Source organism: Euprymna scolopes, chromosome 43 (assembly GCF_053919585.1).
Source record: "Euprymna scolopes isolate OS-2025 chromosome 43, ASM5391958v1, whole genome shotgun sequence".
In the NCBI taxonomy this organism is placed as follows: domain Eukaryota; kingdom Metazoa; phylum Mollusca; class Cephalopoda; order Sepiida; family Sepiolidae; genus Euprymna; species Euprymna scolopes.
In genome coordinates this window covers 37,283,481-37,310,210 of record NC_136524.1, presented here as the reverse complement: position 1 = coordinate 37,310,210, position 26,730 = coordinate 37,283,481, and the positions used below count along the sequence as shown (strand labels likewise).

Sequence of the window (26,730 nt, the reverse complement as noted above, 5' to 3'; positions counted from 1 at the left end):
ATGCCTGCCAACTTCTAATTTTTCAATTTTAATCCCTTTACACCTATTTTTACTGGCAAAAATCCTAAATTGAATTTTTTTCCACAAACCCGAATACCCTATAAATCAGTTGACAAAGTAGTTTGGTAGAGACTGTTCCACTCACACACAGACAAGGTTACTTATAGATATATTTGTATTAAAACTTTTATCCCTCTACCTCTCTCTATCAGTTTGTTTTTCTCTCCCCAGCCCCCTCTTTCTCTCCCGCCCAGCCCATACCTCTTTTGCTAAACACACACACAGACATTTCTTTATAGAATAGATTCCTTAAATAATGAGTCAGCATTTTCTTTCCACATTTGTACATAATAACATTGAAAAATCGATCCCTACCTTAATGAAACTTGGCCCAGTTAATTTTCAGAGAATAATTTATTTTTCCTAAATTTTAGATATTATTCATACAGGGCAACACTAATATACCAACTTTATGGGGTTTTGTTTTGTAGTTTACGTTTAACTGGACATATAAAGACAAGGAAACAGCGAGTATACTAAAAAGAGCTCTCGGTTGGTTTCAGTAAAAAGCAGGGGAATGTTGACAGCTGGTTTGGCTTCCCCATACCCAGTATTACAATTTTCAAAGAAAGAAAGAAAGAAAGAAAGAAAGAAAGAAAAAAAATGACATATGCTCTTTATGTAATAGATTGTTGTAAAAATAACAATTTCTGGTTAGATGGTATGATGAGCAATTAATCGTTTTAATGGAGAAAACTTTAAAATGTTGCATAGATTACTCATTGTGCACATCTCCCTATACTGTACAAATTTAATCATGTTTTAATTTGTAGATACATTTTTTATGTATAATCAGCTGGTTCTAGTCTACTGTATTGGCAATATGCGTATATTAGTGTTTGGGATGATTAATCTAAATAAAAAAAAATCAGAATGGGGGGGGGTATCTTAATCAGAAAAATTTTAGCCTCATTTCTGATTCTAAAAGCGATTCTTTTATTTTATTCTAGTATTTTTTTTTTTAAATTTTAAGACTTAATTCTCTATTGCTGGCACAAGACACAGGCACACACATACATACATACACACATACATACATACATACATACACACATACGTACACACACATACATATATACATATACACATACATACACACATACATACATACACACATACATACATACACACATACATACACACACATACATACATACATACACACATACATACATACACACATACATACACACATACATACACACACATACATATATACATATACACATACATACATACATACATACATACACACATACATACATACACACATACATACACAAACATACATACATACACACACATACATATATGCATACACACATACATACATACATACATACATACATACATACATACATACATACACACACATACATACATACATACATACACACATACATACATATATACATACACACATACATATATACATACACACATACATACATACATACATACATAGATACATACATCTACTGTTTTATGCAAAAGAAGTTTACTAGTGTAAAAGTCGCTGAGAGACACGGACTCCTATTAGTATGCATTTATTTTATCTGTTTTCTGTCAAAACTTCAAACAAAAATCTCACAATAAGTGTATCAAAATTTTGGATGAAATCTCATGTTGACAAAGTTCTTGCGGACTTTAAGTTTTTAATTCAGATGAACATATCTCGGCTCAAACAAAAATTTATTGATCGAAATAAGCGCCGTCAGAATCAACGCACTTTTGCTAATGCAAAACAAATGTATTTATGCTGGTAACGTCAAAATCTTGCATTCTAGTTGCAATGAAGTCGCTGAAGGTGTTTTTAATATCACTTAGGTTTTTTAAGCATATCTCATGCACAAAGTTGTTGAAATGCTTGAAAAAATGGTAGTTGGTAGGTGAGAGGTCTGGAGAGTATGGTGGATGAGGCAGTTTCGTAGCCCAGTTTGTTCAACTTCTGAAAGGTCAGTTTAGCAATATATGGTTGGGCTTTGTCATTGAGCCTTTTTGTTGACTAATGTTGGGTATTGTCAAAGTTTCTGATACATTTTTCATCCATTTGTTGACATGTCGCCACCACGATGGTTTTGCCTGCATTCAAAAACTGTAATGGATGAGACCAGTTACAGACCACCAAACATTCAGCATGAACTTCTTTTGGTGCAACTCTGGCTTCAGGAAGTGTTATGTAGCTTTGTCTGCATCTAACCACTGAACTCAGTGTCGTCAGATGTCGTAAAGAACCCATTTTTCATCACAAGTCACAATCCAGTTGAGAAACGTGTTGTTCTGGTTGTGTAAAAGGAGGGACGATAACACTTCATAACAGCGTTTCTTTTTGTTGTCGTTCAATTCGTGAGGCACTCATTTATCTAGTTTTTTTGTCTTTTTAATCTCTTAAGTGGTTGGAAATCATTGTATATGAGGGGCGTGCAATAAATAATGCCCCTGACCCACTTCAAGTTGTCTGATCTCGCTGAAATTTTGCATGTGCAATGATTTATATCTCTATGGGTTATGTGGCAAATAACATCTCTGAACTAATTGTGGTTTCTGTTTTACAGGTGTTTGAACAGAGTCAGGTGTGAAATGGAGCCTGTTGAATGCCAAGCAGTGATCCGGTTTTTGTATTTGAAAGGACGCACACCACAGGAGACTTTTGATGAAATGAAAGAAACATGGTGATAATGCCCCATCATATGATCTTGTAAAACGCTGGCATCATAAATTCAAACATGGCCGGAAGTCTGTGGAAACAGCTCCCAGACCTGGTCGCCCTCCTTCTGCCATAGATGAGGCATCTGTCTGTTAAGTTGAGGCTGCCATTTTGGAAGATCGGCACATTACTATTCGCCAAATAGCCCAAGATGTCAAGATTAGTACATGGTCTGTGGAAACTATCATTCATGACCATTTGCATATGCATAAGGTGTCTGCCAGATGGATTCCCAGGTTGCTCACACCATTCCAGAAGCGAGAACGTATTGAGTACTCGAGGATGAATTTGGAGATGTGCCAAGAAGATGAGTCAAAGTTTTTCAAAAGACTGATTACACAGGATGAAAGCTGGGTCCATCACTATGATCCAGAGACCAAAGCCCAGTCAATGTAGTGGAAGCACTTGGACTCACCACCTCTAAAGAAGGCAAGGGTGCAGGCCTCTGCTGGCAAGGTCATGCTTACAGTCTTCTGGGACCAGGACGGAGTGGTGATGACAGATTTCCTGGCAAAGGGTACCACAATTACAGGAGCTTATTATGCTTCACTTTTGAGGAAATTAAGGAAAGCTATCAAAATCAAGAGGCGGAGCAAGATCAGCAAAGGTACCCTCCTCCTGCAGGACAACACTCCAGTCCACAACTCGTATGTCGCCAGATCGGAAGCACTCCTGACCTTGCACCCTCTGACTTTCACCTCTTCCCAGCCATGAAGTTGTTTTTGAAAGGAAAGTGTTTCCCAGATGGTGCAGCCTTGATTTCTGAAGTCAAGTTGTGGTTGGAGGAACAACCTGGGGTGTTCTACAAAAACGGTCTCCAGAATTGCATCAAACGATGGGAGAAATGCATAACTCTGGGTGGTTCGTATATAGAGAAAGACTAATAACTGTGCCAAGTTTTGTTGCTCTACTGCTATGAGAAGTGGGTCAAGAGCATTACTTATTGCACGCCTCTCGTATGTTGCGTCTTATTCAGAAGCGAGTTCTGTAATAGTTGTATGTGAATTGGCTTCGACTAAGGCTCTTAATTGATCGTTGTCAATATCCGATGGTCAACCACTATGTTTATCATTTTCTAGACTTTCGTCACCGCCAAAAATTTCTTAAACCACCATTATGTTGTGCGTTCAGTAGTGGTTCCTGAGCCAGATGATATCATGAGCTGTTTCAGCAGCTTTTCGGCCTAGCTTGAATTGAAATAAGGAAATTGTGTGAATTTGCTTTTTTCCCATCCTGTATTCAACGTTCTGAAAAGAAGATGTAATTGCTTTAAAACGATTGTAATTTAAACAATTAGAGCGAAAAACGCTCTTTAAAATGATATAAAAAGTAAAGGTATTAAATTGAAAACTCATTTGAAATCAAAATATAAAATTCTGCAAGAACCTTCTTTTCGACTTAATACATAAAGGGAAAATATCAAGACATTATATATACTAGCAGGACCCATGTACTGACGTTGCCTGGTGGAAAGATGGCATAAAGTCAGAACAGATTCGTTAAAAGAACCCCACCCCCTCAAAAACAAATGAAACTCTAATTATCTAGCACATTGAAATATACATCTATAGACTTAAAAGTAGATGAGAACTCTCCGTTAATCTACCCTCAAATTAAACTCTGCTTGCTTTATGCAATGTTAGAATTGGAATCAGTAATTCTATCTAAATCAGGACTACAGAACAGAATCGGTAACTGTATTGGGATTAGAAGAAAATTTTGGAATTATCTCATCACTAGTTTATATTTAAGTATTAAAAAAAAAAGGTAATAAATTAGAAACCGATGGAGTAAAATGTATATGTACTTCTTCACATATAGCACCATATTCAATTGAAAAGTGTGCTGAAAATTATTTAGAGTCACCACTTATTCTTGAACCTTTGTAATAATGATAAACTGAATGCTAATACATTTCTTTTAGAAAATGTGAGATTATCTATGGTTATTTTATTTTGAAGGTTAAATGCTGAACTTAGTAATGGAAGCTCAAACATTTAGCATAATGTTAGCATTTTGGGAGGTACAAATTTAAGAGCAGAGCAAAATTAAAGGCTCAATTTAACTTTAGGATATCATATACAGCCTTAAACCCTTTCCATAGCATCAAGTAACACCACAAGGGCAATAATCAATTTGGTTTTAAATAGGAATAAAAATATATGTAATCTGAAACAAATGTCCACTACTAATGATTACTACGACATTTTCCCATTGACTACTGTATACTCATTAACCTTTATCCACGAGTGGTCTCCGGGCCTTGATAAGTGGTGACTCCTTTGTAAAAAAATAAAAAATAAATAAATATTAAACCCAAATTAGTTTTATGCTGGTAGAAAAGGGAAGTAAGTATGTAAGGACAGATAAATTAAAAGAAATTTAGTCCTTTTATTATTTAAAAAATAGGACTGGGTGGTGAGAGAGAAACTATGATACTGGGCTGCATAAGAAAATCTTTTCTGATACAATTTAGTCCATCTAATATGCTGTTTTATGTTTGTAAAGTTAACACTAAACAGAAATTTAAAAAAAAAAAAAAAAAGATGGTCGCCAAAAGTACAAAAGTAATTTTACACATTCTATCAAAACTTCCAACTTTAGCTCAAATCTCTACTTAATCTGTTTTTAAATTGAAATGATATATTGATTAATTTTCTTTGAGCAAATTAATTACATTTAGTTATTTTCATTATTATTATTTTTTTTTATTAGGAATAGCGTTAGTGGTATGAGGCATAGCATTCCAATATAACTGCAAATTAGCACACATAATTAATTAAACCCCTAAATTCCTAAGTGCCAAAACCAGTGTCAAATTTCAAAGAAAAGGCACATGAATTTTTTTTTTTTTTACCAGAGAGGTGAGTTCTTCTCTTTTTAATTGAATTCCATTTTTTATTTTATATATAAGTGGATTGCCACTTTAATTACTAGAACCTCTCAGGAATGCGAGTTCTCTGCTTTTTGGGCGCTGGGTTTACTTCTATCAGCGTTCTAACTCTCACTTCCCTCCTATATTGTCCTTTACTGCTTACATTTCATGAGCAATATTTCAGACAAAAGGGAAAGAATTGCTGTATTTTGTGCTTAGCCATTATTTTGAGTGGGTGGTATGTAGAAAATCCTGATTTGATAACAGGTAATCGATGGAACCCCTCACCCCCAAAAAAACATTGATTTCTGAATTTACAAAGAAACTAATTACCATATACCAACTTTGATAATAAGAGCTTGGTTCAGGAGTACCTACCTCCCCACCTGCATCCCCATCCTAAAACAAAAAGAATAGATCCCTCAAAATATATTTCTGCTTTCATAAATTTTTTCTTTTTTTTTAAATTTTTATACCAGTCCAGGATATGTGCTTGACCATTAATTCAAGATGCACCGTTGCAACATTAGCTACCCTGCTTTAGTGGGCTGACATACTGTTCTGATTAGACCTAGGGGATAGACCTATCCATCCCAGTATTTACCTTCTCTGTTTTAGAAAGGGGTTGATTAATCATCAATTGTTTGTCGCCCCCCCCCCACACACACACACCTCTGCAGATGAATACTAACAGCTCTGCTCAGGTATTATTTTATTTTTTTTGTGAAATCAGAATGCACTACTTCTGGTACACTATCCCTTCTGTTCCGACTATACAGCCTCGTGCCACATTTTTTTATGGTTAATGCGATGAAATGATTGTCAGTTGAGAGATGAAGAATCTTATGAGAGGATTGAAAATGGTCAATATAATACTTTAGATGGTTTATTGCTGCCGGCCAAGCCTAATGCCACATAGGCATATCAATGTAGCCCACGTACAACTTTAATATACTTTGCACTTTAAAAATTGTCTATTAAATATTTATTCTAAATGGGGGATGATTCCAATGTATTTCTCGATTCTGATGCAATTACCGATTTTTGTTTTAAATTCCCGATTTCGATAAAATTACCGATTTTTGTTTTAAATTCCCGATTTCGATAAAATTACCGATTTTTGTTTTAAATTCCCGATTTCGATGCAATTACCGATTTTTGTTTTAAATTCCCGATTTCGATAAAATTACCGATTTTTGTTTTAAATTCCCGATTTCGATGCAATTACCGATTTTTGTTTTAAATTCCCGATTTCGATAAAATTACCGATTTTTGTTTTAAATTCCCGATTTCGATGCAATTACCGATTTTTGTTTTAAATTCCCGATTTCGATAAAATTACCGATTTTTGTTTTAAATTCCCGATTTCGATAAAATTACCGATTTTTGTTTTAAATTCCCGATTTCGATAAAATTACCGATTTTTGTTTTAAATTCCCGATTTCAATACTCAATTAGGTATTTTGTTTTATAAATTTCCATATGCAATTAGATTCAAAATCGCTAAATATTTATCTATAGAATTGTTTTTCATTAGATTATCGTAAAAAAAAAAAAAAAAGAAAAAAAGGTATATATTTTGCGATGGTATAAATACACTTATGTGGGTGATGCAATAGATTTTGGTTTTGTAGCTTAAAATCAACATTTACCACTTGATCTTTTGTACCGGCAATGGAATATTAAATTTTAAACACGCAAGCCAAATAACTAAACAATTGAAAGAATCGTTTTTGGCAAAAGAAAATATGCACGCATTTTTTTTATTTTTTATTATTATACCAATAACGATGCCAATACCTAAAATTTCTGATTTTTTTCAATTCCCTATTCTGATTAATCGTCACAATGCTATTAAATATTACATTTATTTTATTTTACTGCATCGTTTTTTTTTTGTTTTTTTTTCATTTTCTGATTCAAGAACCCGAGTATAACTTTATGTAGTCACTTTTCAGCTGTTATAACTCATTAGCGAATATTAACGAACCAATATTAACAACCATTAAATTGCCAAGAAAGTGTTAAAATGATTTAGGTGTCTGAAATGGGATGTAACAAAACTAAAAAAATAAATGAATAAATAAATAAAGCTATCGTATAACTGTGTTTGCCCGTATTATGCCCCCCTGAAAATACCCTTTACAATGCTCCAAAGAAACTGATATTTGGAGAATCTATATTACATCTTAGTCTATCTGCCTGTCTGTCCATTCCACTTTTTCTTGAAAACTAATGGGCCAATCTAGCTGAAATTTTGTATGGTCCTTTATAATAAGGTGCAAGGAACTAAATATTATAGCATCTGTTCAATGCACAATCAAGGATTAATAGGGATTAGTCATCACAATACCACATTTACTCTGCTTTTTCTTGGAAACTACTGGGCCGATTGGGCTGCAATTTTGTACTGATTGTTGTTAACATATGCAGTGAACTAAGTATTATGGTATCTATTTGATGTGCAGTTATGAAATAAGAGATTACTCACTTTAATACCACATTTACTCTTGAGGTTTGACAAAAAGCACTAGTTCTAAATCAACATGTAATAACTTTTGCCCTTTTTTTAATGAACTAAAACATCTAATAGTTATGAATTGATTAGCCTGGGTGCCCGGCGTTGCCAGGTGTGTGTTGAGCAAAAAAGAAGGATCGTAGTAGGCAGGTAGGCTCGAACCTGTACCGCGAAAGAGGAAAAGAACGCAAAAAAAAATGTGACGTCTTTGCTGTTGCGTTCATCGCTAAACCTGAAGAGACGTAGGTTTAAATTAAAGCTAGTCAATCGAAAAGAGGGGATGACTTTCGAAAATATTGGTGGAAAAAGCGATCCCTCCTTGTAGAAAAGTGCCCAGTTGAGGGCAAAGGAATTAATGTTTTTAGCCAATTTTTCAATATTTGTCGTCCGAAGGGTTGAGCTTCAAAACTATACCAATCTTGTGGAAATCCGTTGTCTCTGTCGGAAGTTTTAGGCAGACATACAAACATACGTACATATAAATATACATAGATACATACATACCTTTAAACAGACAAGTGAGATTTATATAATAAACTAGCGGGGGGTACCCGGCGATACCCGGGTGTCTTGAGGTAAATCAAAACTCGGGGGGGGGGGTAAATAAAATAAATGTTTTGGTAGATAAGTATGAGAATCGAACCCGTACCCATGAGTTGGAAATTAATGTGTGAAAAAAAACCGTACTACATTACCCATTGAGCCACGGCGACAGACAACATTAAGCAGGTTATTTAACTATAAAAACAGGCATGCGCAATAAAAGTTAACTCTGTTGCTTCCATTTGACCTAATTAAGAAGGTCAAATAGAAGTCACGCAGCGTTTGGGTTTGTTTACCCAAATTTAACTGTTTCTTCCCCCAACAGATGTTGGGGAGGGGGGAAGCAGCTTCCAACTGTCCAGAACTGTCTGATCAAAGCTGATTGCTTCTGGACGTTTTTCCCGGCGCAATGCCGAGAAGACGTCGTTTGAGTTTAGTTTCACTTTATTTATACTAAAAAGCCCAATCAACACGCGAGAAGCCAAAATAGCAATAATTTTGTAAAAATCGATGTAAATAAATCTATACGCTACGCAGTTTCCTAATTCCTAGATATTATTATATAGGACCTATATACACAGTTTTAAGTGATAGTAACGACCCCGGGAGCGTGTGCGAGAAAAGCCTTTTGAAGACATACAGGAAATGGTCACACACATTTTGCCTTTTATATATATAGATATAGATGTCTAATATCTGCAAAAATTTTACAATCGGAATTTTCATACTCTTTTTTTATTTTTTCTTGTATAAAACTAAAAGTAAATTTAACCCACATTATCCACTTTTATGCCAAGCAGCTGTGTTCCAAAATTCATGATGATCAGTTTAAGAATTAATCCTGTATATACAAATATATAAACATGCTAGCAGGATCTGTTAACCAGCATTGCCCGGTGGAAGCCCGCCTCTTCTCGCAAAAAAGTAAACTATGGTTGTTGATAGCCACGGCTGTCTCTGAACAATTGCAGACATTGGCGACCATGATCGAAATAAATAATCTGGCTTTCACTGGCGATTAGTGCTGGTTGGGGGCGATAGCATGCAGGTACTGTTAATTTAAAAAAAAAGCACTTAAGGGAATGCATAAATCAGTAAGAATTAATAACCTTATGAAAAATGGTTCATTAGAATAATCCTGGAAAGTATAAACAGAAGTTTTAGATGTTAGGGATTCTCACTGTATATGAACTGTTTAGAGTGATCAAAATCAGTGGTAATAGTCCTAGCTGTTTCCGTTTGTTATTGAAATCGTCCTCTTTACAACTTTTCTAATTGGCCCACGGAGAGACAGACAGTTGGGAAACAACCCCATGATTGAACTTCAAACTGGTTACCCGCCCTTACGCTTGTAGTTGTGTTCCAAAATTCATAATGATCAATTAATCAGTTTAGGAGCGAATCTTGTCTGTACATATATATAAATATGATGAGAATAATGAAAATAATATTATGACGAAATAGAGAAATAAAAAGGAACAAACTGAGTTATGTGTTCATCAACGTTTTGTCTTTATTTCATACAGAGGAAGTATCAAAATAAAGATGAAACGTTGATGAACACATAACTCGGTTTGTTCCTTTTTATTTCTCTCTCTCTCTCTCTCTCTCTCTCTCTCTCTCTATATATATATATATATATATATATATATATATATATATATATATATATATATATATATATATATATATACACATATATATATATATATATATATATAGATAGATATATATATACTCACTAGTGTTGGAACGATTAATCAGAATTGAGAATCAGAAAAATCGAAAGATTTGTGGGTATCGAAATTGGAAAAATTGATGCCTATTTTCCGATTCTAAAACGATTCTTTTAATTGTCTTTTTTTATATTTGATTTTGTTTAAAGTAAAATCTTCCATTGCTGGCAATAATGATGAAATGCTAAATATTTATTGATTTTCAACCACCAGTGAAGCTAAAATCGATAGATCATCCTTCAAAAAGTGTATTTTGATGTTTAGGAAAATTTACACGCGTTTTTACGAAAATCGAGGAACATAACAATCTTATAGTTAAATAATTAGAGATTTATAAAGAATCTGAATTGGAATTGATAATTGTATCGGAATTGGGAAAAATATTGGAAACGTCCCATCACTAATATACACACAAGCTTTCATTCTCCTTCGTTAAACATATATAGTTAGGAGACTTAGCTTTTCTTGAGTATGAAATGAAACAGATTCTTGCCCTGAACCCAAACTTATTTTGTTCAGACACCTGTTAACCTGTAGGTCAAACTTAAGACTTCGCAAATGTTCTTTTTAATATTATTTTGTTTACATGAACCTATGTTCGTATTTACCAATAGCAGAATCTCAACTATCAGCACTGACTTTTCCTAAAATACACATTGTCTGTTCTTTCCTTATTCTCCTCTGTATAGCTTACAAGAAACATTAGCTACCTGTATTATAAGTAATCTTTATTTATTTATTTTTTTTACTTTGGATTTAAGATTAGTGAATTCCCTCAACTTTCTAATTTTAGTGGTATTATCTCTTAAAGGATAAAGCTTTTTGATACAGCAGGGGCATATGCCCAAAATTCATGTTTTCCCTTATGTAGCATTTGATTTGGGTTTAGTATTAAATCATTTATTTACTTTCATAACTCCTTTCCACCCTAAACAATCCTCTGGCTTTCTCGGGTAGATTTGGTTGGTTGGTTGGTTGTTTTTGTTTTACGGCATATCAACCCTTTTCGGGTTATTTTATGCCGAATCCAAAGATTTTGAAGAAAAAAATTTTTAATAAAATATATTTGTTGTTTTCACGTCGGTTTCTATTCAACCCATAGTTGGGACCCTAACAGGTACTACCACTCCGGGTCAGAGTGGACCTGGGAGCAATGGTAATTAAAGGGTGGCTCCACACTCCCTAAAGCCCACCAGCTGGGACCTCACCACTGGATATAGTTTAAGGTCATATCCAGGACCCTCATTGAGGGACTTTTACCCTCTGCAGGGGGGCAGTCGGCGTATTCTAATGCCCCACCGACAGGGTCTTTCTCGGGTAGAGTATGATGAACCATATTCTTTTGGTCAACAAATACTTGTTTAGACTCTTAATTACCAAATTTTGCTCATTCTAACCATTGTTTTCCAACCCTTGCTGATTATAACTTACTCATCCTCAAATCCAAAATCTCGTCATGGACTGCCCCATAAGCAATTAAATGTAGTGGGCATTTATTTGTATAGACAACAGAATAAAAAAAAATGTTAACAAATAAATGCACTACAAATAAATGTAACCAAAGGCAATAAGTTAATCTTTTTTTTTTGTGTTTTAACTTATTTTAAAGCATTTATTTGAAACACAAATAGTAGCGAGAGGAACAAGAAAAAATGAGGCGGCTATTTTTGGAGTCTTGATAGTTGCTCAAAAATCGAAAATCGAAAAAAAAAACAAAATACTCGTAGAAATCCACCTAATAAATGTTATCCAGGCAAGTAGAAGAGTAACTTATCTTGACTTTGGTAAGATTTATTTGTTATATATTTGTCTGTTGACCACTTTTTCGTTTTGTTGTTTATACTAATAAATATCCAACATGCTTAATGTCATTTATTAATGTTAGTATACCCCAAGTATTCCTCATTTTTCAAGTGGCAATCATTCTGAACCCTTATCCTCAGCTGGATTTTGGCCTTAATAAATGGTTACTTCATAGTTGATAAAAAAATAAAATAAAACTAAAAGTTTATGCCAAGTTCAAACCCCATCAAAGTATGCACCAAGTATTTCACTTACAGTTATGTGCAAAGTAACAACTTTTCTTCAATCAATCGTACACAATACAAGGTCACATTAAATAACTTGGAAAATGGTTGATAAGTCCTGGAACAGACAAAGCAAATTTAACTTAAGATTAATTAAAAAAAGAAAACAAGTGAAGCATACCTGGTCCTCCGAGAGTGCACAGTGAACGAGGCATAAAAAAAAAAAAATGACTAAGTTCATCATTTGCTCCACCCCCACCCCCATTTAGTCCCAAAAGTCCCCAAGGCCTTAACATATTTATATTTGAGTTCAGCATTATGCAAAACTGCTAAATAACATACACAGAAAATTTTGGACAAATATGGTAAAATAGTCCCAAAAATGAAGTGCTTTTATTAACCCTTTATCGTAAAGTATAGACAAACAAAATTATATAGAAATCAGTTAGTTACAACTTTTCAGAAAGTTTTATAAAAATCCAGGCATCAATTATTTTTTTTTTTTAATAATCTCAAAAGTGTCAATTTTAGTCATTTTAACCCGAAAGGCACCCCGGGGGGGGGGGGGGGGTTCTAGAAAATCCGTTGTGTTACTTTTTTACTCATATCATGTTTAATGTTTGTGCAAAATTTAAAAAAAATTCCAAGGCGTAGTTATTGAGAAAAAGTGCGGACAGACGAATGGACAAGAGTGAACCCTTTTAACGCGGAGACCAAAAAGTAAGAAAATCACATTTTTTAAGACACATTTATTCAACTGGCAAGATGAAACAATAAAAATGTTTTTTCCCAACCTGACAGGCTAACAAAAAATGCCATTTCAAAGACTAACATTTAAATGTTTAAATTAATTTCTGTTTGACAGTTTAAAGGATTCAAAATTCTTTTAAAATTTTATGAAATGCAAAATAAAATTAAAGATAAAAATGGCCGACACCTTTTTTAAAAGTAAACTGCAATGCATTCTGGTGGATTAAATTTCGTAATTATAAAATTTTAATAAGATTTATGAGATTTCGATTTATTTTACTGCATTTTCTTTTTTTTTTTCTTTTTTTTTTAAAAAGAAATATTTGATAAATAGTAATTATAAGGTACTTATACAGAATAAGGATTGTGCTGTCATCTAAATTTTCCAGCAATTTACATAAAACACCAGCAGGTGCTGAACAATTCACTGAAAACTTGAAAACCATATTCTTTTTGTTCCTATTTACTTGCCTTCCCACGAGGGCAGAGTTAGACACATGGTCGGTTTTTAATATGGGAAAAATTCAGCTCTCCCAAAAAGAGGCACTTTGGATTGAAACAAAAATTAAAATTGTCCCAGTCATGAAAAATTTCTCCTCCACTGACCGAGGACAGAAAAGGTGAAAAGTAACATCAGAACAGATACTACACTGTGATCTTGGCCCAAAGGTTAAGATTGTTGTTAACGAAGAAAATGCAATAAATAGATATTGGACGATTTTTATGAAACTTTTTAAAAAATTTCAAATCAAGAAAAAAAAAAAACTCATTGAAAGATAAGTTTGATGAATAAATATTTATTTTTTTGAATAACAAATAACTGATAGCAAACAAAAAGATTTTAATGTTTTTTTTTTCTTTTTATGAATTTTTTTATTCGAATTAAGATAAACATTTACTTTTTTTATATATAATAAATCAATGATAATGACAAATACAAGGTGGAACGGTAAAATTGTCGTCCTAAAGAAAACAACACTACAGCTTTATTTTAAAACTTTTATTGAAAAAAAAATCAATTCAGATAACTTGATTATGTGGTAGAGATGACATCTATTCAATGTAGCCACCTACAGCCTCAATCATCGCCTCCATACAAGGTCCGGAACTGGGAGCATGCCTTTTCCACAAGGACCGGCGGATGATGGTGGTCAAACTGGCTTTGGCGTTATGGAGGGTCATCTTAGTGATGTTCTCGGCATATGACGAAACGAAGTAATCCTGCAGGTTCAGGTCGGGGAGGAGGGGGACCAGTGAGAGAAGAGTACAAAGTCATAGAACTCCTTCTGATGCCAAGCCTGGGTCTCTTTGGACTTTTGAGCAGACGTTGAGTCCTGCTGCCACACCCAGGGTCTGTCAGCAGCACATCCAGGTACACTTTAGTGTTGACTTTCAAGCTAACTTCGAAAATGTGAAGTGGCATGATATGGCCGTCACTTGAAACCATACCAAAGACAATAATCAAATTTCCACCATTAACGATTACTACGATATTGTCCCATTGACTACTGTACACTCTTTAACCCTTATCCTCGAGTGGCCTCTGGGCCTTGATAAGTGGGGACTCCTAAAAAAAAAAAAAAAAAAAAAAAGATTTGCGTTTTGAGGGTGCTGGCAATGGTCCTGTTGTCATAACTTGGATCAGTAGAGAGCATGAATTGTACAGAAGCGCATCTCTAATCTCGCTTGTTGGACATTGTATCACTGTCAGACACGATAGTAAGCTCCTATCGCTCTTGAGATTTGTACACAACTGGCCAACTAGTAGATGGTCTGCAACAAAAAAAAAAAGCAAACCAGTCTTCATCAAGCGGAAATGGAATCACGTCGTCTTTTCTGTGGTGACAATTTTATTGTTCCAGCCTGCAAATGTTTTTTTTTTCTTTTTAAATGACGTTGGCTGCTTGGATTTTATTGGCTTAGTGTTTCAATACCTTTTTGGTGTTTTACATAAACTGAACAAAAAATTCAGACAACAGCACGATCTTTAGTCTGCATAAGTACCAATAAACTAAATAAATATTAATTCAATTCTTGTAGTCATGAAAAAAAATAAAACACATATAAAGATATATGTGAAGTTAGAATTTTATTAAAATAGCAATTATATATTGACTAGTTGGAGGTACCCGGCGTTGCCCGGGTGTGGTGAGGTGTGTGTGTGGGGGGGGATCAAAACAAAATGGAAAATAAAGAATAAGTGAACGTAATAACCCTTTTTTAAATATTATAACTTTTTTTATAAAATCGAAAAAACAAAAAAAAAAACAGCAAACGTGATGCAAAATAAAGAACAAAGCGAGCGAAAAAAAAAAAATGGCAGAAATAACCCTGTGTCAAGATTAAAACTTTAAAAAATCTATATATATCTGATATCTAGGCTCGAACGTGCAATCGTAAGATAACTACGCTGCCACTATAATGAATGGTCTATGATTGCGTGAGCGAAGTTAGGTTTTTTTTTAAAATACTTAAACTAATTCAAATAAGAACGTTTTTTGCGCATGAGTGTTTGGCTAAATTGATTTTTTTGCTATAGAAAAGTGCACAGAAAGTGCTGTAGAAAAAATGCCCAGATGAGGGTGAAGGAATTAATGTTTTTAGCCAATTTTGCGATATTTATCATCCGAAGGGTTGAGCTTCAAAACGATACTGATTTCGTGAAAATCCGTCGCCTGTGGAAAATTGTAGGCAAATATACATACATACATACATACATACATACATACATACATACGTACATTTAAACATACAGGTGAGATTTATATTATAGATTACACACCTCTGATAAATATTAGCTGGAAAAAAAATTACTAAAATTAATCAGCAGTTAATTTAGTAGCCATTTTATTAGTTACTAGCAAGCCACCTGCCGTTGCCTGATCTTAAAATATGCTTAAATATGATATTTTAATTTATGTAGATTTCGTATTTATTATTATAGAGCCAATTCTTTATTGATTATTATATTGTACCAAATATATAGCAATAGTTTCAAAATTAAAAAATAAAATAACTTGGGTGTCATCAGCTAGAATTGAAACCAAAAAATTTAGTGCACCAACTTTAATCATTTGAGCTATCGGCAGATGGATAGGAAAATGTTAAAAATTAAGCGACTTTAAACTATTAATTTATGCTCACACATGTGCAAAAGTAACAGGTTTAGTTGACTAATTCCTGTTTAGTTCAATTTTTAATTCAACTTTGACATTCGTTTTTCAAAGGAATATGCAAATCAACTAACCATTATGAAGTTGCTTGCATACTCATAACTGAATATATTAAGAAGTTTGTTTTAATAATTTTTAAATAGAAAAGGTAGGCTTTTAATATCAGTGCCAGAGCAACAAAAAACTCAACTTTATATGTGTACAGGTTCTTGTTAAACATGTTTCCTCCAATATTCTAGGTCCTGGATATGACCTTAACTATATCCGATGGTGATGGTGAGGCATCAGCTTGCGGGCTTTGGGTAGTGTGGAGCCACCCTTTAATTGACAGCCACTCTGACCTGGAGTGGTAGTACCTGTTAGGGTCCCAACTATGGGTTAAATAGAAACCAACTTGAAAAATATATATATATATTCTATTAAAAAATTTTTCTTCAAAATAATTGGATTCGTCATTAAATAACCTGAAAAGGGTTGATATGCCGTAAAACAAAAACCAACCAAACCAATCCAATATTCTAGCAGAAATAAAAGAACACATTCTGTATAAGAATTTGATGGTAAACGGAATTGTAAACTAAAATTTCTCGTAAAATATTTGTGGCATGGTTAAAACAGGGCTATGGAATCTATAGTCTGAACGTCCAACTCTGATTCAGAATTGATTAGGAGCAAAGTATAGTGCCTGTTCTGATATCAGACTTCATTCTTTTTTTTTTTTTTTTTTGTCTACTGTCAGTGAAGGATAAATCCTGCTAGACTGAAGCAATTTAAATTTTAGTCTCAATTTAGAATGCTTCTTTTTATGGAGGTGTTGGCTGGATTTCTCCTCTGATTCCACTCTCAATTTTTCTACTCAGCTCCGATTTAAGAATTTTTTTTATTTTGTCTTCTCTTTCTCAAATATATATATAATTTTTTTTTTCTTGTAGATAAAAGTGAATTCGAAATTGAAAACGAGGTTGATCCTGCTTATCATGAAGATTCAAATTTCAATGAAAGGTAAATTTTTTGGAATTATAAAAAAAAAAAAAAAAAAGGAATTAATTTTTTTTTTTTCGCCTCTCCATTCCAAACTACAATCTAATCAAAAGTGGTTGGAGTGCCACAGATGACCTGACACCTAGCTCTGTCCATTCTTTTTCTGGTCTTTGACTTCCTCACTCTTTCGCTCAACTTTGGCTGTGTCTGTTTCGCCAACTGTTTTCATCTTTTTGACTCTGATCAAGAGGTCTCTGTTTACTTGTCTACCGACAAGGGCAAAGTTAATATCCAACATGGGAAGAGTAATTAGAATAATCCAAATGCAAGGGTCATTCCAAAAGAAAAGCCTCCTATTTTTTTGACTCAAAAAGTTGAACAGCTACAAAAACGAGAGTAGTACCATTAAAACAAGTAACTTTTTGTACTCCAAAATTTATTTTCTATATAGTCAACCATAATTCTCTATGCACTTTTGCCAGCGATCAACGATGGTTATGCATGGGTGTCTCGAGCGCCCTTTGTAATATGAGGGTCGTTCCAAAAGTAAAGCCTCCTATTTTTTTTTTTTTTTTTAATGCAAAAAATTGAATTGCTATGAAGATGGGAGTGATGCAATTAAAATGAGAAACCTTTTGTGTTCCAGAATTTATTTTCCTACATAGTCACCACCATTCTCGGTGCACTTTACCAGGAATTCAACGATGCATCTCTGCTTCTGATGTATGTCCATGACAGGGGGTTGCTTTCTTAGAGCTTCATACTGTCACTATCTGCAACAGAGAGATGAAACTTTCAGATCATGAATGCATAATTTCAACCATCATATCAAAGCAGTTTGCAATCCTCCCTGATCTATTTGGGTGGAATAAAAAATAGGAGGCATTACTTTTGGAACGCCCTTTGTAATACAAATCATTTTAATTTGCTTGCTTGTATATCACTTTTATTTTGTTATGTAATCAAAATGAAAAAAAAAAAAGAGGGAAAATACAACATTGCTAAGTCACTACTTCCAACGATCATTGTCCCATAGTAGCATGGAGAGGTCTGTAGATGCACAGGGTCAACTCCTTGATTAGATGTACCAAAGACTCGAGTATAAGTCCTAGTACTGAAAAATATAATGAGAAAAGAAGATAGGTCGAATATGATTGGATGCCCTAAAGACTCCAGTATAAGTCCTAGTACTGAGAAATATTATGAGAAAGGGAGATACATTGAATATGATTGGGTGTCTCACACCTATTTGGATGCCCTGGCGTCACTGTACTGTCACCCCCCCCCCTTTGCACTCCTCTGGGTACAGATGAAAAAGTGCCTCCTCATCAGAATTTGATGAAGATAGAAAGCATTGTATCCATTTTGGAGCCATGTCATCAGATTTAAATTGCTGCCGTCTTGAATGGTCTATGGCTTCTAAAATACAATGCTTTCTATGAGATATTTTACAATGCCAGTTTGAATCGGATTCTGATTTTTTTAATAGAATCGCTCCAGACAAGGCGTGAAACCACTTAATGTAAGGAGCTAAAAACAAAGTAAAAAAATATTACTTTATGGTTTAAAACTCTGACTCAGAAAACAGCAATTCTTCACCCTTTGTCAGAAACATCGCTCTTGGAATGTGGGAACTAATGGACAAAATAAGGACAGCAAGAGTTACAAGGCTGCCAAAAGTAAACTCAATAAGTTTTGCTTTGTACATTTTTTTTTAATGAAAATCGCTGCAGACAAGGCATAAAGCCACTTGATGTAAGGAGCTAACAAGAATGAAAAATGATTACCGAAAATAAGTACAATTTACATTTAACTACAATTTCATGGATTATTAATAGATAGTTTTCTGTTTGAAGATGAAGCTGTTTGTAATTCTCTTAGTCCAACAGGATGAATTTTCTTACTTTTTGAAACCGTCAGTATCAATATGACTAATTGAAGTTTCACTTATAGTAGTATTATTATACAATAATAAATAATAGTAAAAATTAACTTTGCTTCAACAGTTACTGCAGTTGCATAGTATCACCAATCTTGTGTTTGTAACTGGAATTGATAATAAGTACAAAAAACAGGAAGCAAGGGGAATAACTACTCACATGACCGTGCATTTCACACATTTTTATTTATGTTAGTTCTTTTTTAATGTGATATCAGTTTTTAATTATTTGTTTACTAAAAGCTAATTGTTTTATTATTTATTTTATATTTTTATGACAGAAATTATGCAACAAATTAGATTGCATATATAGACATTTCTGTTTATTTAATCTACAAATATTTGATCATTTTTAAACAAATATTTGATCGTTGTTAAGCAAATATTTGATCACTTAATCTGCAAATATTTGTTTACATTTTGTTGTGTCGTAACACCTTAGTAAAAGAAGAAAATGAAGACGAGGTTGGTTTAACAAACGAAGTGTATTAACATCACAGGAACAAAGGTAGGAATATGGGTATAACTGACTAGCGCTCGGCTAGGCAGTGGAGTACCGTTGCTCCTTCTCACCGGTGTAGACATTACTGGCACTATATATATAGTGAGCACTGGTGTAATTTCCCTTATGCATAGAAAGACCGGTATAACACATTATAAAACATTCTTGTTTTTGTTTTTTTATTCAATAAATGAATTTGTTTGTTTTTGTTTTTTTTAGTGCTTGTTGGGATAGTCGACAGATCGATTATTGTTAATATTTCGTTTTAAGAAAAACCAATATTGTGTACTTAATTTCCATGTCGAAAATAGTAATATATCCAAAAATTACGAAAATTCATTGAGTAGAAAGTTATTTATAGTTAAAAGTAATGTTTACAGATAATTGGGTAAAATTGCATTTTAAAAGTTATAAAGTAGACAGTGAAGAGTTTACACACAGGGGAGATAACTCAGAACACTTATTTTCGATTGCATCATTAATGGCTTCCAACATTTGTAGCTTATAGCGATAGAGTTTAGTTTAGCAATTGTTCTACTCAATGATTTTTGTGTATAATACTATTTTTGACATGACAATTATATAATATTGTTTTTGCTTAAAAAGACATATTTAAAAAAAAAAAGAGATCTGTCGACTACATCTCAACAAGCACCTTTTTTTTAAAGTTCACAGTATGTTATCTTACTTTAAATCACATTATTAAACTGTTTTTACAATGTAATTTTTATTTTTTAAATTTTAAATTTGACTTGGCCAATTATTTGGCCCTGTCGGTGGGGCATTAGAATACACCGACTGCCCCTGTGCAGAGGGTAAAAGTCCCTCAATGGGGGACCTGGATATGACCTTAAACTATATCCAGTGGTGAGGCCCCAGCTTGCGGGCTTTGGGGAGTGTGGAGCCACCCTTTAATTACCATTGCTCCCAGGTCCACTCTGACCCGGAGTGGTAGTACCTGTTAGGGTTCCAACTATGGGTTAAATAGAAACCGACTTGAAAACAACAAATATATTCTATTAAAACTTTTTTCTTCAAAATCTTTGGATTCGGCATTAAATAACCTGAAAAGAGTTGATATGCCGTAAAACAAAACCAACCAACCAACCTGGCCAATTATTACTAAATGGTATTGTTTTTCTTATAACTAATCAACATAAAAAAGAACAAAAAAAAAAAACTAAAAACAAATAATAATCAGTAAGTCATATAAAAACGAGAAATACACATCTCCTTAATTATGTACGATTTACTTTTAACATTTTGTTTTTTAGATTGTAAATTTCTTGACAGTTCACTAAGATACTCCCTATCGAAACAGCAACAAATGATCTTGCAATATTTTCTTTGAATTTAATTTCAAGTGAAAAACTTTCACGTTCATGCAAGAATAATATCCACACTTTTGGTTAGAAATCTTTCGTTATCATTTAGAAGCATTAGGCATTTTAGCCTGTTAAAAATGGGCAAAAGTTATAGCCTGTTGACTTAGAATGAAAGCTTCATACAAAACGTCTACAGTAAATGTAGTATTATGAGGACTAATGCATTTTAATCCCTAACTCTACATTGAACCAATACCATAATACTTAGTTCAGACATCTTGTCATTACAAAGGTTCATACAAAATTTCAGTCAGATCAGCCTGGTAGTTTCCAAGGAAATTTCTAGAGTAAATGTAGTATCATAGTGACTACTCCTTATTAATCCCCTAACTATGCGTCAAACAGGTACCATAATACTTAGTTCACTGTACCCTATCATAACAAATTCCATACAAAATTTCAGGAAGATCATTCCAGCAGTTTACAAGAAAAAGTGTAATGGACAGACTAAGAGGAGTTATTCAAATATGGTAGCGTTTGAAGATATGATTAAATGGCAGTTTTAGTTATTTAGAACTGCTTTGAAGCTTCACCACTCACTCATTTTTCGACCAAATTTCAAACAACTGTAGCAGTTTATAGATCACCTTCTCAGCTATATTGTGAAAAGAATTTTTTTTCAATTTTCGTTCAGTTAAACAAAAGTAATGATGAATTTACTGGTGTTCAAAATCGTAAAAAAAAACATAAGGAGGCGAGCAACATTTTTTATGACTGGTTTCCATAGCAACCATGTTGCTTTGACTACTGTTGCTACCAATTCACCGCTCTCGCAAAAAGAGAAGTAACAAGTGGAACAGAGAATGAAAAAATGAAAGGAAGATAATTGGGGGAGGGAGGGTTATTGAAAGCAAACGAGTGCCATACATTGTTATTACATATGTGTATCTTATGTTTATGGGGGCAAAAAAATAAGACTGAAATTACCCAAGAACAAGTGAATTTACTCGAAGCCTGAAAAAATCATGGATTACAATAGAAAAATGCGGGCATGAAAAGTAATATGGTTAAGCTTAAACATGGGAAAATAAAGGACTAGTTGTTAAAACTGAAAAAGAAAAGGACAAGGTATTCTAGTAAAAACTATAATAAATTCATAACTTAAAATATTGCAACATTAAGAATTGTTTTTTAATTCAATTTATTAACATTATATAATCAGTTCTTAATGCTGCATAGTTATAAATTTATTATAGTTTTTACTAGAATATCTTGTCCTTTTCTTTTCCATGTTTAAGCTTAACCATATTACTTTTCATACTCGCATTTTTCTATTGTATATAATATACATTTGGACTGCTGTTCATCTTGGATGTTATTCTCACGTTTCTGTTGATGAAACCTCCATTCTTCTTCAGAATGCAGGAATTTTTCTATCAAACCTCTGGAATCTGTATAGAATTTCAAACGGAACCATTTATTTAATCCATGCAGGTAGCTTTCTATTATTCCAACAACCATGACCAGAGATAAGTCTTGTAATTCTGTAATTGTATTTATGTTAGTGCCCAAACATAGGAGTGAACCTACAAATTCCAAAAAACCTACCAATTAGAACTGATTATTAGTTAGTATTTTTATCAATTTCCTAAACTTTTGTTTTATCAATTATAATGCTACACAAAAATGACTCTAAAGTTAACAATAATTTTACTTGTTTCACTTGTAAATTGCATATGGGTTGGAGATTATTATTACAATACTATTTATTGTGTGTGTGAAATATTAATATTTCACATATTTTTTTTTGTTTATTATATATAACTAGCAGAACCTGTGAAAATTCCACGGTAGTTGCAAATGTTTTAAACACATTATAAATAAAATACATAAAAAAATAAATTCGAACAAATAATGACGTATTTAAAACATTTTTTTAGTAAATTCTTTTTTTTTTTAACCCTATAAAGCTAAAAAAGTATTGATTAAAAAATTTGGTACTTGTACAGTTTAATCAAGACATTAAAAAAATGAAAATATCGAAAAAAGATTATATTGTACATATCTGTTTTGAACTGAAGATCTTCGAAAAAAAGTTTCACTTAATTTGATCGAGTAGTTTTTTTTTGTTTGTTTGTATTTTTACAGCGGAAAAACACGTTTTTATGACACCACGTTGAAGTCGGTCATCTTGGATAAAAAAAAAAAAATTGTTTGAATTTTATAAACGTCACGGGGAGATAACTCCAGTTAAAGCTCCCTCCCCATCTTTATTACTAGCTTTTCTTCCTAAAAATCGAACCTTTTGCTCGGTACATAACAAATTGTTTTTTCACTGTAAAAAAAAAACTACTTGATGAAATTAAGTGAAATTTTTTTTTTTTGGAGAACTTCATTCCATAACGGATACATACAATTTAAACTTTTTTCAATATTTTCATTTTTTAATGTCTTTATTAAACTGTGCAAGTACCCCATTTTTTTTTCAATGAAAATTCAAAACACAACACTGTTTTGTTTTGCTTTTTCGGAATAATTTTTTTAATATATAAATCATAAAGAAATAGATATCACTTAAATTGCACAAATTTTTTAATTTTTTATAAAGAATCTATAATAAAAAAGAAACTGACAGTCTCCTCTTAACATGCCTTTTTTTTAAATTATAGAATAAAACAGCTAATTTGAAACTGTTAACAAACGACCATGTTTTCTTTTTTTGTTTTGTAAATTTTGGAAGAGGGAATGGTTTTAAAGATTTTTAACTGATAAAGAATGATTAAAAAGAGAGGTAATCCGTTTCTCATTAATGTTTGCAATGATGATGTAAATTAATATTTAAATTATTAAGATTTTTCTTTTAGGATAAAATTTATTCAATCTATTTCATAACTACTAACATTCGGTTCAAGATTATTTTCATGCATCTTTATAAATATTCTCGTCTATATTTTAGTCTTATTTTTGCTGTTTGCTCCAAATTACAAAATGTAATACTGCAGATAATACGTTTGCTTTGAACAGCAAACAAATCTCTCCCATAAGTAAAATAAAATATATGCAGATCAGATTTAATAACTTATGACTACAGCTAGTTATATAAGTGACTGTCTGTCTGCTTGTGTCACTAGCAAACTACTCTGTCAATTTTTTGGTCTAAAAACTTGAACTTCTAGAACAAATTTGTTTTTTAGCCGGTAAAAATAGCTGCTAATGGGTCAAAATTGAAACAAATTGGAACTTTGCTGATGACACGACCATCTATGGCAACACATCAAAGGCTGTAAATGACAAAGTTCTCTCTGATTCTCTCTCCTCTGATCTTGAGCGCGTGGTTCAGTGGGGGAAGACGTGGCTGGTTACCTTTAATACCTCTAAAACCAAACTCCTATCTTTACATCATCAACGCTCTGATCCCTATCTGGCATCAATTGAAATGGATGGCTCTCGTCTAGGAGAAGCCCCGTGTTTTGACAAGCTTCTGGGTTTGTCCTTTACTCCTGATCTGAAATAGAACATGTACATCAAGTCTGTTGCCAGGGTCGCTGGGAAGATCATGGGATCCTTCTACCGCTCCAGAAGATATCTCACTACTGATGCAATTCTCTATCTATATAAAAGCCAATTCTACTGACATATCTGGGCAGGAATACTGTTGCTATATCTGGGCAGGAGCTGCTAAAAACAGCCTATCCTGCCTTGACAGAGTACAAAATAGACTTTGTGGCTTAGTGGGGGATGCCCTTTTCTCTACTCTGCAACCTCTCTCCCACAGAAGAGACGTTGCGAGCCTATCCTTGTTTTATCGTTATTTTCATGGCAGGTGCTCATCTGAACTCCAATTTCTGGTCCCCCCTCGCCAATCTTTCACAAAAAACACCCATCTAGCTGAATCCACTGTCAAAAATTTCCCCCACTCTTTATCTGTGCCTAAATCAAAACGTGGATTCCATGAACAAAGCTTCTTTCTTAAAACTGCACGCCAATGGAACTCTGTTCCGTCTGCCTGCTTCCCACCTGACTACAACCTGGATGTCTTCAAGTCCAACGTTAACAAATTCCTAATAAACCGCCCCCTTAAGTAAACACTTCATCAAATCTCCACACTAACGTCCTGTACTTGCAATAACCCTTATCCCTGAGTGGCTTCTGGGCCTTGATAAGTGGTGACCACCCTATAAAAAAAAAAAAAAAAAAAAACTTGGTAGGCGTAAGTCAACTAAATGTGTATCTCCTACACATGTGTAAATATACATTTATGTGTTTAACTATGCTAATTTTTAAAGTTTTCATATATATATATATATATATATATATATATATATATATATATATGAACATAGCTCAGATGATAATGAATAATGCTGGACGGCTACATGTTTGATTCCAGTTCTAGCTGATGGTATCCAAGTCATTTTTTCTTAACTTTTTAAATCACTACTATATATTATGTACAACATAATGCTAACTAAAGTATTGATTTTATTATTATGATAATAATAATATTATAATAATAATAATAATAATAATAATAATAATAATAATAATAATCTGCTATATGTTGATCAAAAGATCCTAAAGGAAGTAAAAAGGAAGAGGAAAAATTTAGCCATGGCATGAATCGACTACAAAAAAGTGTACGACAGGATCCCCCAAGCATGGATAATAGAATGCCTAAAAATGTATTAAATCCCAAGCGGGATCACCAATGTAATAGAAAATGCAATGAAAACATGGAGACTGGAACTGACAGCTGATGAACACATAACAGAAATTAACATACAAAGAGGCATCTTCCAAGGATTATTACTGTTCATCATAGCCATGATGCCCTTGAATAGTATTCTGAGAAAGTGCCAAGCCGGATACTAGTTCCCCAATACAGAGGAAAAAATGAACCACCTGATGTACATGGACGATCTGAAACTTTTTGCAAGGACCGAAAAGGAGCTAGAGACACTAATTAACACGATAAGGATCTTCAGCCAAGATATCCAAAGAGAATTTGGAATGGAAAAGTATGCACTACTAGTTATAAAAAAGGGAAAACTGGAAACGACAGAAGGCATGGAACTACCCAACCAAACAGAAATGAGGGCACTAGGGGAACAAGATGACTATAAATACTTAGGAATTCTGGAAGCGGACACCATCATTGCAACAGAAATGAAAGACAAAATTGGAAAGGAATACCTCAGGAGGACAATAAAACCCCTGGAAACTAAATTATATAGCAGAAACCTAATAAAAGGTATAAACACATAGGCAGTGTCACTAGTGAGATACTCTGGACCGTTTATAGGGTGGACAAAAGAAGAACTGAGACAGCTCGACCAGAAGACCAGGAAACTCATGACCATGCATAATGCACTACACCTAAAGGACGATATTGACAGACTCTACGTGAAAAGGAAAGATGGCAGGAGAGGACTGATCTGTATAGAAGATTGTGTGAAGGACACAAAAAAAGAACTAGAAAAATACATAATGCAAAACACTGAAAGAATAATTATGGCAGCGAGAGATACGGAGAAAACCAACAAAACAGAAAACAGACAGACAAATGACAAAATGAGAAAAGAAAAATGGGAAGA

The 26,730-nt window shown here is 33.4% G+C and overlaps 1 protein-coding gene across 4 annotated transcripts in view; it reads left to right on the top strand.

Annotated features, from left to right (window-relative positions):
• Nucleotides 1–26,730, top strand: part of LOC145268294 (uncharacterized) — a 672,998-nt gene that overhangs the window by 377,125 nt on the left and 269,143 nt on the right. For all 4 annotated transcript variants that reach the window (XM_080123705.1, XM_080123703.1, XM_080123706.1 and 1 more), the window contains exon 4: nt 17,322–17,391. In XM_080123705.1, the coding sequence (XP_079979831.1) occupies nt 17,322–17,391 (70 nt within the window). The remainder of the gene's footprint in view (nt 1–17,321; nt 17,392–26,730) is intronic.